We start from the raw sequence: 14,307 nt of genomic DNA on the forward strand, positions 1-14,307 counted from the left end.
TACTTACTAGAAATTATTTCACAACACAAATAATAATTTGAATCTCTTCAAAACATACTGAATTAAGTCAGGGGTATAACTCTCTTTCAACGGGAAAGAGTTTCATGGTGCTTATGACACATCCTGCTACATTTCAAAGAGAGAGATAACCAACTACTACAAAGCTGGGTGATGCGCTGATGCCTGTGCAGTCACATCTTGTTTTCTGGGTGCTGGCTGTCACCAGAGGTTCAAAAAACAGCTGTGAAACCACAGGAGGCTTTTAAAGAATTAACAAAGTCCTAACTGCACTTTTGAGCTTTCCCCTATGTTTTCATGCTTATTACTAACACATTTTCAGAAGTGGAAGGTAATGAAACTAAAATCCCAGCCTTTTGATGAGGCAGAAAATGACTTTAGTTCTTGAATCTTGACTGTCCCTCATATTGGGTTATTTTAGATCGTTGTATAACTTTTCAAATCTTCATGAATCATTTGTAAAATATGAATAATACAACCTGTCTTATTTTTGCACACATATACATATAACATTTACTTATAAAGCTCCTCTCTGGTTGGATAGGGTAGCTAAAAGTGGTTATGTGTATTAATATTGACAAACATGTTTTCAGGGACTTGACTTGGAACGAGAAGTTGCTAAAGTTTAGGAGAAACATGGTAGTGAATAGTAATTAGCAGAAGACAGAGCCCTTGAAAAAGTCTCCAAACTCAAATGAAAAGATCTAAAATATTGTTCCTATACAAGAATATTCAATAAAATACAACACGGAGCTTGCCAATAAGGCTGTAGGCTAAAAGACTGCCCACCAAACCGCAGGACTTGCAACTTTTAATTTCTGATTTATGAGAAAGAGAGGAAAATAGGGTGTAAAATATGGAACTCTTTCATCCAAGATAAAATGTGGATTTCAAGAAATAAATCACAAAAAAGAATGACTCATGTGGGTTGGCTGGATCAGCCAAGCACATAGGCTGAGCAAAGACAGACCAATACTGGAGAGCACAGACAGTGGACTCTACATGTCACTGTCCATTTTCCTCAAATCAACAAAAAGGCCATCACCCATACAAATAACAATAGTTATCATTCGTCAGACCAAACACTGCTTTTGAAACTTATCCTTATCCCAAGCATGATGAAACCAGTGTTTTTATTTATTTATTTATTTTTCATGGAGCTGGGGATTGAACCCAGGACCTTGTGCACGTGAGGCAAGCACTCCACCCACTGAGGTATAACCCCAGTCCTATTCATTGTTTTTACACATTAATTTATTTCATTCTTATAATAATATTGTAAGGTAGGTCTCATTACTGTCTCCATTTTGCAGATAAAACAACCAGGTTCAGGGTACTTAATCTAGAACGACTTCCTTCATCGTAAGTGGTGGGATTGATATGCACCTTTCCAAAAAGCCTGGTTTGATGGTACAGCAGCTTACCCTTCTCTTCAGAATGATGACTGCTGGAGGAGAATGCCCCTGAGTATTGTACCATGGGGGCTCGTGTGATGTGGGGTGAAGGGCGCAGTGTCAATTACCACACAGACCAGGAGCCAGGTAAGAGCAGGCGAGAGCTGCTGACTCATTTATTGCGGAAACAGCACACTTTTATTTGGTTCCTATCCAATCAGCGTGTCAATCAGCACATCACACCACTCAGAACCACCAATCATTTAGTCTCCTAGAACCACCAATCATTTGAGGGTTTTGTATTTTGCACCAATGGGGATATATGACTCCATACCTGTGGTCCTGTCCTACTGCATTCCCTGTTCATATATCTCTCAGATACTTCACTGGGGAATCCTAAACACTAAGTTTGGATCAGTGGAGAAAATCATTAATTACATATTGAGTTAAATTTAATTTTATTTAAATTGAATGAGGACCATTCATCGTATTTGGGAATCACTCTGCCTGAGTCTAAAGTTTGGCTCGGGCCCAAAGCTTGCCTTGCAGTTATTACTTGTGTACACATGAATAAATTATTCAACATCTCAGGTCTCATATGAATGAAACAAGTAATTAACTTCATAATATTGTTGAGAAGCATCGATGAATATGTATGTAAGCTGTCCTGAGAATTTCCTGGCAGGTGAACAAAATTGAAGTGTAAGCCTTTACTAAACTCAGGGAAAGGGATCAGTGGGTATATTCATAGCAGACATATCATTTTGGGCCATTCCATTTTCTAAATTTCAGCTTTAAAATTTATAACATTGAAAAATTAGAAGAGGGCTGGGGATATAGCTCAGTTGATAGAGTGCTTGCCTTGCAAGCACAAGGCCCTGGGTTCAATCCCCAGCACTGCAAAAAAAAAAAAAAAAAAAAAAAAAAAAAAAAATTAGAAGAATGTTTTTGCGGATTTCTCAGGTTCAATAATTAATTCTAAATATGCATGGCACACTAAAATTTGTTTTCTGTCCATCCTTATCTAGTGAATTATTATTGTAGTGAAATGATACATATTATATTTTACATTTGTTTTTACTTCAATCATTTTGTTGTTCAGCATTCATTACTATTAGAGGACCTCTCAGAATTCTCAGATAATATTGATGGAGAACAGGGTAGAAGTAGCATAATTCATCCTGCTGGGACTAACCAATGACTGCAGTCATCTCGTTATAATATTCACCCTCATGTACTTCATTGTCTGGTGGGGAATTTGGAAATCAGTGCGTTATTTTCTTGGACTCTGATCTTCTCACTCCCCTGTGTTTTTTTCTCAGTAGCATGTCTCTGGTGGCCTTTTCTAAACCTTCAGCTGTCATTCTCATAGTCACAGGGAGCTCCTTCTAGAAGAAAAGGTCATTGTTTTTTTACTCCATGCTCATGATGCTCAGATCTTATAACCTTTGCCACTGTTAAAATTTACCTCTTGACTTCAGTGGCCTATGTGTGCAAACCCCTCCATTACACCACCATCATGACTAAGAGTCTGTGCGCTTGTCTGCCCTAGACTCCTACATCTTTGGTTGCCTGAATGTGTCCATCCACAATGGGGGGAACTTCAGCCTCTCATTCGGAATGTCCATGGTTTGTATTGCTTCTGTGATATTCCAGCAGTCATCGTTCTCTTTTGTTCTGGTAGATATGTTAGTGAGCTGGTCTTCGTTTTTGTCATGACCTCCAATCTCTTTTTGGCTCCTTTGGTTATCTTGATATACTATATATTCCCTTTCATCCTCATCCTAACAAGGCACTCGACTTCAGAATGCCAGAAAGCTTTGTGCACTTATTCATCCCACCTCACTTCAGTCTTTATCTCCAAGTACCTTTAGCCCAGCTCCGGCCCTTCATGGATTCAGACAGAATGTCCTCTGTGTCCTATGCTATCCCCATGCTGAATCTCCATGGTTTATGGCCTATGGAACAAGAAGTGAAGAGTGTGTTCAAAAAGTTTCTACTGGAAGCAAAATTGTCTTTAGGATGGTGGTTGTAACACAGTAGAATGAGTTGTACCTGGATTCATTCCCCTCCGATCTTCTCCGTGCACTGAATCATACTTTAAGGTCCACATTGAAGTTAACCTCCTAAAGTGATATTCTTACATCTGCAGTCTGTTATCCAGAAAAAAGGAAACAATATATCCAGAAATCTATTAACTACAGAAGAATGGTTAAGATGTCTTGGGCCTTGCCAAGAACTTTACTAATGATGTTGATATATCCTCATTCTAGGTTTATTATTTTTGATCACATACCCATGCAAAGATGCATGTAAACAGTGGCACAAAGGAGTGGCATGTGCCTCTTGAGGACACATCCACACAGGTAGAGGGACATTGTCAGAATTAAATGGAATGCAGCAAAGATTTAATGATAATAATACACAAAACGTTTACTCCAGCTTTTTGAATATAAACGTATGTCTAATGTTATTATTTCCTTAGTTGAATAATATTCTACACATCCTAATTTGAGAGTACATTAGAAAACCTTAGAGTGGAAGCATTTTCTTCCTGTTTCAATATTTTATCTAGAGAAGCATACATATAACATCTTGAATTAAGGGTCCTGGCCTGACGGAGTCATTTTATAGAATAAACATGTTCATGTCATAATGAATGCTTTAGCCAGTGTAGAAGAAAAACCAAGAAAAAAATAAAAGTACATTTTTCAATTTTCTTGTGTATCACTACTAGATTTCACACTAAAAAACCAAGAAAACAGCAGTGTTTTCTCTGTAAGTACTTGAAATGGTCATTGCTGCTCAAGTTTTCTCCCCTTCTAGTCACATCCTCTCTTGTCCCTCCTGTCTCTTACTCCACTTCATTTGCACTGATCTTCTGGCTGTTTGTCCTCAGCTCCATGCATGCTCCTGCCTGGAGCCTTGGTACCTGCTGCTCTCTCTGTGAGAGATGTTCTTACTCCATTCACATCCTTGCTGCAATGCTGCCCTGTTGGGGAGGTGACCCCTGCCCACCTGTGCTAACCTGGTCACTCTCCACTCAGCAAATAAGCTGCCTTCTTACTCTGCATTATCCTTCACGGTCCTTATCAGTTTTACTTTTATTTTCATTTTACACTTATTTTCACTTTTTTATTGCCTCTCTCCTGACTAAATTTTAGACTGATGGGAGGCCTGAACTTTTCAATTTCCTTCAGAACATGATTCTCCACAGCCTGTGTGTTTGTTGTGTTGCAGATTATCAATAAGCATTTGTCAAATGAGTGAATAAAATAAGCAAGCTTTGATTCCAATTCTATTAATATGTTGAATTTTGGAACCAGTGATAATCATAGTGTATCATCCATAGTATATAAACTTCTTAGAATTTGAGAGCATTTCAATAAGTACAGGTAACTTTCTATTCTCTAGTAAAAAATTTTAACTATGTTCAAATTCAGTTCTTGTATTCTTTGCTTCTCTTCATTGTGATGTCCTGGATCCCATATTCAAGTAAATCATCTGAAACCATCTCATAGTTTTTACTTAGAAATGATATTTCTTAATTAAGTGGCAAGGAATATATCAAATAAATAAATACTATGTAATAAACCATGAAATGCATTAAATATAAGATTATTTAGTTTTCATATCTGATTATAGTTTAAAAATGTCTTCACATACTTGATTTAACTAAAATAATTCTAACCATCTATCTAGAATATAAACATAATAATAAAAGTCAGTGGTAGATATAACATACACTCAATATGTTACTATGATGTGCAATCTTTATTCTTTCAGTTTTGGCCGACAGGGAGCTCAATATTACAGAAAGCCTAAGCAGATCAATGTGACTCCATGTCTAATTTATTATCACTCTTAAATAGGAGGCCTCAATATTTTAACATTTTTAATATTGAGCTTGAATATGCTAAGATGGTCTTGCTGTTACTTATGGAACAATGTGATATAACACAAATATTCTCATCTGCATAGTGATATTTCACCTGTTGTGACCATTTCTAATTATTTTTAATTGTTATTTAATGTTAGATTTAAAGAACTTCAAAGATAGGGTAGATCGTTGCCATAGGCCACTGTGACAAGCTCAATAATGGATCATAACGAGATCCAAGACCTAATTTGGAAACCTTTCAGTATTATCTGATGTGGCTCAGAAAGACTATGAAGATGTGATTAAGTAAGGATTTGAAAATTTTAAAAAAGAATGAGAAATGATTAGGATTATTCATGTATACCCTAAAGGTTATCCCAAATATTCTTATAAAGTAGAGTCAAAAGATTTAAACATAGAAAAAGAGGAACTGACACTGTGAACTTAGAAACAAGATGCTGTGGCCTGCCAGCAGCCACCAGAGAAGGGAAGAGGTGAGAACAGGAGAGTACCCTGGAACCCAAGAAGGGGCCGTTGTTTCAGTCTCCTGAAACTGATTATGAACTTTCAGTTCCTAGACCTGAAAATCAATAAAAACTTGTTGTGGTAAGCCTCAACACTTGCAGTAATTTGTTACAGCAGCCATTGGAAACTAATACAGACCCTTGTCTGGTTTCTATTATGTCAATCTTATGCTGCTACTGTACGATTGTTTGGTAGAATTCACAAGTGAAGCTATCTGTTCCTCAGCTTTTCTTTTCTTCTTTGGAAAGCTATTTAGTATTAGTTCAATCTCTTCATATGTCATAGGTATATTCAGATTCACTATTTCTTTGGAGTTAGTTTTGGCAATGTGTGTATTTGTAGGAATTTGTATGGTATCTATGTTATACAATATGTTGTGTATGGTTATTATTAGTATTCTATTGTAATCTTTTTTTATGAAAGTCTAATGATGGAAAACTATTTGGATAAAATTGTTTATTTGTAGTCAGGGTCAGTGAGTTAGAGAAATTATTAAAGATAACTTGTTTTAGGTGATTGTGGTTGTTGCTAGATGACTATGAATTTGACAAAATTATTATAATTATACACTAAAATGAGGATATTACTATAATAAAACAAAAATAAATGAAAATAATACCAAAAATCTGTACAACTTAAAGCTAACTAGCTTGATCCCTATAGACAGTTTAATTGCTTCTTCCATAGGAAAGTTGGATCAGGAGCTGTAGATAGTCTCGTGGGAATGGCCTCCAGAGGTCTCAATCCTATATAATTCTCTCCATGTGGTAGCCTCTGAAATCCCAGTACGACTTCACATGCCCTATTTTAGAAGAAAACACTCTCCATGAGGTGCTTCCTTGAACATCATTTATTCATATGAATGACAACATTTATTAGCACATAGAGACCGTCTGACCTGAGCATTTGCTATGAACCTTCAACCATGGTCAGGGAAACACAGATAAAAATCACATTGACAGAATTTTCACTGATATACACTACATGAGATTCTGTAGACCTCTTTTATTCATTATTTACAGGAGCAATTCTGTGAAAAATGTAATATTATCATGCTTATTTTGTAAATAAGGAGGACGTAATTGATGCTTCTAAAGAACAAATAATTCATGGTTGATCAGAATTGATCCATGCTAATGTTCTTTCCTCCAGTTTTTTTTCAGAATTAGAGAAGTTGGAATGTTATTACCACTACCTGAAAGAGACTCTAATTGCCTGATGCAATATTTTCTGGTTGACTTTATGATTTCAGACACACTGTTCTGGATTGACTGTTCTTTCTTCTCCAGCAAACTGGTAAGATTCTGTATTCCATAAGCATTTTAGTGAGAAGTATAAAAGAGAAATAGATGGTCTTAATGTATTTCAAAGAAATGGAGGTGAGTCCGGGGTTATAAATGTGAAAACTTCTGGGACAGCATTTAAAGATTCTCATGATAAATCATAGCTCTACCTCTAAAAATATGAACAAAATTTAAGGTGTGATGCTCTGATTGATTAGGTAAAAATTTCTTTATGTTAACTACATATTTGCTTCTCATTGGAGGTACACGAACAAGAAAAACAAATACCAGTAAGGAGAAATTATCATGCTTTAAACCAAGAAAAGGTCTTAAATGAATTACTAAACTCTGAACTGCATTTGAATCTTTCCTCCATTATCTCATGCTCAGTATTGCTGTCACATGTACACATGTTGCCAATGACATGGATGAAAGTTTTGATAGGGTGGAAGTTTCCTTAACTCTTGAATGTGGAGTCTTTTACTAGCTGTGCAATTTTAGAGTATCACATAACTTTTCAAATTCTCAATTCCCTAAGGATGAGGTTAAGAATAAAAATACTACTTCTCTACCTTTCAACACGTATATACAAAATCCTTCTCACTGGTTGTGAAACAGAAGATGTGCTAAGGGGCGTCATGTATGTTAAAGGTTGCAACAGTGTTCAGTGGCTGATTTGTAAAGTTGACAGAGACTTAGGAGAAAGATGGTAGGGAATACTGTTAGTGCTGGATGGCTATTCGTTCGGAACTGTAGTTCCAATAAAGAAATTTAAAATACTGTCAGTACATGAGAAGAGATTTGAGTAAAGGATTTCCCTTAAGAACAGATCTGTGAGCTAAAGAGAGTTGATAACCTGGAAACTTTGAACACTTGTCTGTGATTTGGCTATGGCATGACAGTAATGAGAGAAATAATGAGTTTAAGAAAAATAAATTCTTTTAGCCAAACTAAAATATGAATTTCAAGGAAGAAATTTTGGAAGGAGATGGCTCGGTTGTAATGCAAGAGCAGTAATCTTGTGCTTCGAGTAAGGATAGGCTGAAAGACAGCACAGAAAATCTCAGGAGACCCAGTGTAGGAGAAAAGAAACTGGACAGAGAAGCTTAAAGACTTCATACTCACCCCAGCTGAAGGCCTGCATTTCAACATTCACCTTGATCAAACCAACATAAAGACATATTATCCCATTATAATAATATTATTATAGCCATTAATTTATTTGCAAATTATCCCATTCATTCCTCACAATAATACCTCATAATCGTCTTCATTTTGCAGATGAAAGTAACGATGTTTGGGGAGTTAGGTTTGGACCAAGGACTGCTGGGTGGTAAACCATAGGACTGGAATGCATCTCCCCCTGGCAAATCTAATCTGTCTGCTAAATCTGTCGGCTGTGCCTGCCCTCAGAATTGCCCCTGCAGTTTGAACAGGCTCCCACCACCTGTTATTCCAGCATATCTATTGTGCATAGAGTTGTGCTACTGAGTGATGTGAATTAAACCCTTCTTCATCCTGAGCTGAAGTTTATGCTTTTAATCTCATCATTGTCAGCATGTAAACGTACTATTGATCAGCATGAGATAGTGGGCAGAAGGTTAAAATGCAGGTCATGGCTTGTTAATTCCTTTAGGACTCTTTTGAAGTTGAATGCACCATTTCAATCTATGGTTGGATTTTTGCTTGCTTGTTTTTCCTCTAGAAAGAGGCAAATATATAATGAACTAGATGAAATTACTACCTAATCAACTCCTCACTCAGTTCACAGTGAAACCCCAAACACTGAGACTGAACCAGAAGAGACATGGAGTAATCATAACGTGAGTTAAATTCGACTTGATTTAAATTAATTTTTAAGTATTAGACTTAGGAACCACTCAGCATGGTTAAATGTTGGCATGGGTTCAGAGTAGACATTGAGAAGTAGTGCTTGTGTGAATATTAACAAGTTACTCAACCTCTTGTGCGGATAATTTACATGAGTGTAACAACCAACGAAACTGTTGAAAGAATCCAGTGAATGTACATGTAACATGTCCAGTGCAGTTCTTGAAGGTGAGCATGGACATGTCAGTTCTGGAGAAGGGAAGGGGTAGATCGACTCGTCCAGACATCATTTGATCAAGTTGCTAAAATGCCTAAATCTCAGCCAACAAATGTATAAAAATTTAATGTAGGGTATATGATGAATTATTTTTAAAATTTTTTATTTGTTCTAATTAGTGATATATGACAATAGAATGCATTTATGAATTTTGATAAATCATACATTAATGGAGTATTATTTCTCATTTTTCTGATTGCTTATGTTGTAAGATAAATTAAAATTTCTCAGATTCAAACACTTACCCTGCTTACAATTAACACACTAAATTTGATTTTTCAAGCTCCCTCCCCCTTTTTTTAAATTTCAAATACAAATTACTGGAACAAAGAAATATTTTCTATTATACTTTCCAGTTTCAATTTCTTTATTATTTTGTTCCAATTATTTCTTCATGGCCATGGAACTTCAGTGATTCTCAGACAACACTGATGGAGAACAGGACAGCAGTGATGGAGTTCATCCTTCTGGGACTGACCAGTGACCCAGGTCTGCAGCTTCCCCTCTTTCTGACGTTCCTGCTCATCTACACCATCACTCTGGTTGGGAACCTGGGGATGATCCTGTTGATCATCTTGGACTCCCGTCTTCACACTCCCATGTACTTCTTCCTTGGCAACCTGTCTCTGGCAGACATCTGCTACTCTTCAGCTGTCACTCCTACGGTCATGGCTGAACTCCTTCTCGGAAATGAGGTCATCTCCTACAATGCTTGTGCTGCTCAGATGTTCTTTTTCACAGGCTTTGCTACTGTGGAAAACTACCTCCTGACCTCAATGGCCTATGATCGCTATGTAGCAGTGTGCAAGCCCCTGCACTACACCACCACCATGACAACCAGGGTGTGTGCATGTGTGATAACAGGCTGCTATGTCTGTGGTTTATTGAGTTCCTCCTTCTACACTGCAGACACATTCAGTCTCACCTTCTGTAAGTCCAACGTGGTCCACCACTTCTTCTGTGATATTCCAGCAGTCATGGCTCTCTCTTGCTCTGACCGACATGTGAAAGAGCTGGTTCTTATTTATGTAGCCAGCTTTGTTATCCTTGTTGCTCTCTCAGTTATCTTAATATCCTACATATTGATTTTTATCACAATCTTGAAGATGCGCTCAGGTGCAGGGCATCGAAAGGCTCTGTCCACCTGTGCCTCCCACTTCACTGCTGTCTCCATTTTCTATGGGACTACCATCTTCATGTACTTACAGCCCAGCTCCAGCCACTCCATGGACACTGACAAAATCGCATCTGTGTTCTACACTATGGTCATCCCCATGCTGAACCCTGTGGTCTACAGCCTGAGGAACAAGGAGGTCAAGAGTGCATTCACAAAGATTTTTTTGCAGGCAAAATAATATTTTTTAATATATTGATTTTAATTAGTTCTTTTTAGCTATACATAACATTAAAATTCATTTGACATAATTATAAAAACACAGAATATGTTTTGCTCTAATTCAGTCCCCAGTACTTCCCCTTTTCCTCCCCGTTTCCGTTCTTCTACTTTACTGATCTTTCTGCTTTTTACTTACATTTCTTAAAATTAATGCCTTGTTATTCTTTCCTCCTCCCCACCCCTCCCACCCCTCTTACCCTATGTAAATGTATGATTACACAAATGGTATGCCTTTACTTCATGTACAAACAGAAACAACATGTATCCCATTTGTTTGTAATAAAAATAAATTTAAAAAAATTAATGCCTTGTGGATATAGAAGAAGGTGAGATTTGCTGTGATATATTCACATATGACCATAGGAAAGTTTGGTCAGATTCTTCTCTCATCCTACCCTTCTTCCCTTCTCAAATATCTTTCTCTATTCCACTAATCTTCCCTCAACATTAATGGAATCCCCACTCCCATTTTGTTTTTTGCCCTTATTTTGGACTAGCTTTCACATATCAGAGAAAGAGTTCTATTTTTGACTTTCTGGGTCTGGTTTATTTCACTTAGCATGATGGTCTTCAGTTCCATTCATTTATTGGCAAATCCTTAATTTCATTCTTCTTTATGGCTGAGTAATGCTTCATTGTGTACATGTACCACATTTTCTTTATCCATTTTTTCTGTGCACTTAGGTTTGTTCCATAACTTGGCTATTATAAATTGTGCTGCTATAAACATTGATGTGCCACATCCTTATAATATTCTGATTTTATATCTTTTGAATCTATGCCAAGGATTGGGATAGCTGGGTTACCTGGTGTTTTCATTCTTAGTTTTTTGAAGAATTTCCATACAGCTTTCCAGAATGGTTACACTAATTTTCAGTCCCACTAACAATGTGTGAGTGTACTTTTTCCCCTACATCCTTGTTGGAGGTAATCTCTATGATCTTGATTAAAATTTGTGGGATGCACAGTACTGGTATTCATTCATTTCAGATCTTCTCCACATGCTGTGGCATATTTTCAGACCTACCCTAAATCTAAGTTACTAGAGCAGTATCTTTACCTCTTAAAAAGTGTGTTGCCTAGAAAAAAAGGAACATTAGATCCAGAATTGTAATACCCGAATGAGAATGTTTATGATTTCCTGCATTCTGCTCGTAAAACCCTTATTAAAGATCTTTATTATTATTAAATGTGACTGAAATAAATGTGGTGAATTTTATGTGTTCATTTGACTGGATTAAAGGATACACAGTGAGTCAGTGAGGCATTTTCTTTGAGTACTTGTGGGGATATTTCTGAAAAGAATACAAGTTGAAGCAGTAGACTAAGTAAAGAAGATCCACTATCATCAATGTGGATGATCATCATCCAATCTGTTGAGTGCTCACTTGAGTAGAAATAATATTAGAGAATTGTTGCTTCTTGGTCACTAGACCAGTCACCTTCATGTCATCAATGCAAAGGGTCAGTGTTGTATTTTTATTTTTTATTTTTTTGAGGTGCTGGGGATTGAACCCAGGGCCTTGTGCTTGCGAGGCAGGCACTCTACCAACTGAGCCATATCCCCAGCCCTCAGTGTTGTATCTTATGGAAGGGAAAGGTGCTCAAGATTCTTGAGGACCAAATGATCACACAGGTCTGAAGAGATGATGTAGTCTTCAGGAAGGACACTGAATGTGTATTTCTGGTCTTGACAACTGAAAGCACATCCTTAGTCTATAAATGTGCTCAAGTCTGGGAATCGACTGGCAGGTTGAGGCTACAGTTCTGTGATTCAGATAGATTTTGTTCACCTGAATTAGAATTTTCTTTGTGTATATCCAGTAGTAATTTATTAGGCTTACTTTCTGCTTCACACCGAGGAACATCAGAATGATCTTGTCAATGTGATACAATCACTTATGTCAGTATTCTGACTGCTGTTTGAATCTGTTATTCATCAAAAATAAGAACACTTATGTTCCATTTGGCAATTGAGTGCTGGCCGTTGATCCCTGCTTCTTTGGGATCCAGTCACTCTCATTATTTCAGTGACCCAAGTTCTTATTTTAAGATCTAGTCTTCAGAGATATATGATTACAGAGCTTTTCAAAGATGCTTGGGTTCCCCTCAAAGAATCCTTTATTCTCATAGTCATGGTAAAATGTATGTGTTTCCTTACCATCCTACAGTGGGTATGCAGTAAAATAGTAAATCCAAGTTCTTGAAGGTTTATCATCTCTTCTTTACATTAAGTAGAAGATTTTCGGACAATTCTAGTTCAAATATTAATGATCATCTTTGTTCTATGTTATAGACACCAAATCAATTTTAAGATCCATTTCTATCCTCCCAAACATGTAATCTAATGTAAAATCTCTGGATTGGGAGCCTATGGTACTTCTTTTGTATTAAATATATTAATTGTGTTTTTATTTTTTCCATGTTTTTATTGGTGCATTATAGTTATACATAATGGTGGGATTATTTGTTACATATTTGTAAATGCACATGATGCAACAATATACAACTTATTTTGACCTGGTCAGCTTTCTCTTCCTTCCATCATTCCACACCCTCAATATCTATTCCCACATGTATGCTCAAGATATCCTCCTGTGTAAATTAGAAACTCAAGTAATTCCTTCATAGACCACAAACTGTTTAGAGGCCTTCTGGGACTTGTGTTTGGTTAGAAATTCAGAAGCAAAGAGCAATGGGATGGGTCCTGAAGAGAGCCATCTTTTTCTTGCTCAGCTGTTGACACAGGGTTGGACATTAAGCTTACCATGGGTCATCTAGAGTTCCACTAAACTTCCATTGAGCAATGTAAGCTTAATCAATCAACTAAGACAAGGTTGACAAAGTCAACCTGTGATAAGGTTGACTTTACTCTGATTAGCAAGTTTAATTTTACTTGCAAAAAGGCATCAGAATTTAGTGAATTGATAAAGAAAACGTGACATGTATATAAATGCACAATAGCGTATTATTCAACCATATGGAAGAATGAAAATATGGCATTTGCTGGTTGATGGACCTGGAGACTATCATGGTAATTGAAATCAATCAGACCCCCAAAGTCAAAGGTTGAATGTCTTCTGACAGCCAGAAATTAGTCTATAACAAAGAGGGCTGGGGGAGAGGGAGAGGGAGAAGGGGGTGACATTCCATCAAAATAGAAGAAAGATCAGTGGACTAGATCAAGGGGAGAATAAGAAAGAACAGTAGAATGAATCTGATCTAACTTTCCTATATATATATATCAATATAGTACAGTGAATCTCACCATCATGAACATCCACACTAATTAAAAAGAAATCTAAATGAATAGCAGAAAGATCAGTAGAGTAGAGGGAAGGGAAGAGGGGACAGAGGAAGGAAAGGATGGGGACTGAATTAGAACAAATTATATTCCATGCTTTCATTTTATGTTAAAATGAATCATAATAAATAAATAAAAAGAACTAATAAAACATATACTACAAAAGACATCAGAATTTAGGGGATCAATGTTTCCTGTTTCATCAGAGCTGTCCTGCATATCAACATTCCAACTCTTAGGATCATACACCTGCACAGTCAATGTCCTAATGTACACTGTACACACTGCTAGGCTAGGAGTTCAGTTTGTATTTTAATCATCCACCTACAAGATTGGGTTGGTTTTAGTAGTTTCAGCATTGTAGCTACAGGTGACAAGAATCTCCTTCAGGACAAAACCA

At 36.8% G+C, this 14,307-nt stretch overlaps 1 protein-coding gene and 1 pseudogene across 2 annotated transcripts in view; both read left to right on the forward strand.

Annotated features, from left to right (window-relative positions):
- LOC306638392 (olfactory receptor 5B2-like) overlaps nt 1-14,307 on the forward strand; it is a 48,865-nt pseudogene that overhangs the window by 13,787 nt on the left and 20,771 nt on the right. The window lies entirely within an intron of this gene.
- LOC306639236 (olfactory receptor 5B3-like) lies at nt 9,627-10,562 on the forward strand (the record flags this gene model as incomplete). The annotated part of the gene is made up of 1 exon (XM_079102632.1): nt 9,627-10,562. The coding sequence occupies exon 1, from the start codon at nt 9,639-9,641 to the stop codon at nt 10,560-10,562; it is 924 nt and encodes a 307-aa protein (XP_078958758.1). The 5' UTR covers nt 9,627-9,638.

Source organism: Sciurus vulgaris, assembly GCF_902686455.1.
Source record: "Sciurus vulgaris genome assembly, chromosome: 11".
Lineage (NCBI taxonomy): Eukaryota > Metazoa > Chordata > Mammalia > Rodentia > Sciuridae > Sciurus > Sciurus vulgaris.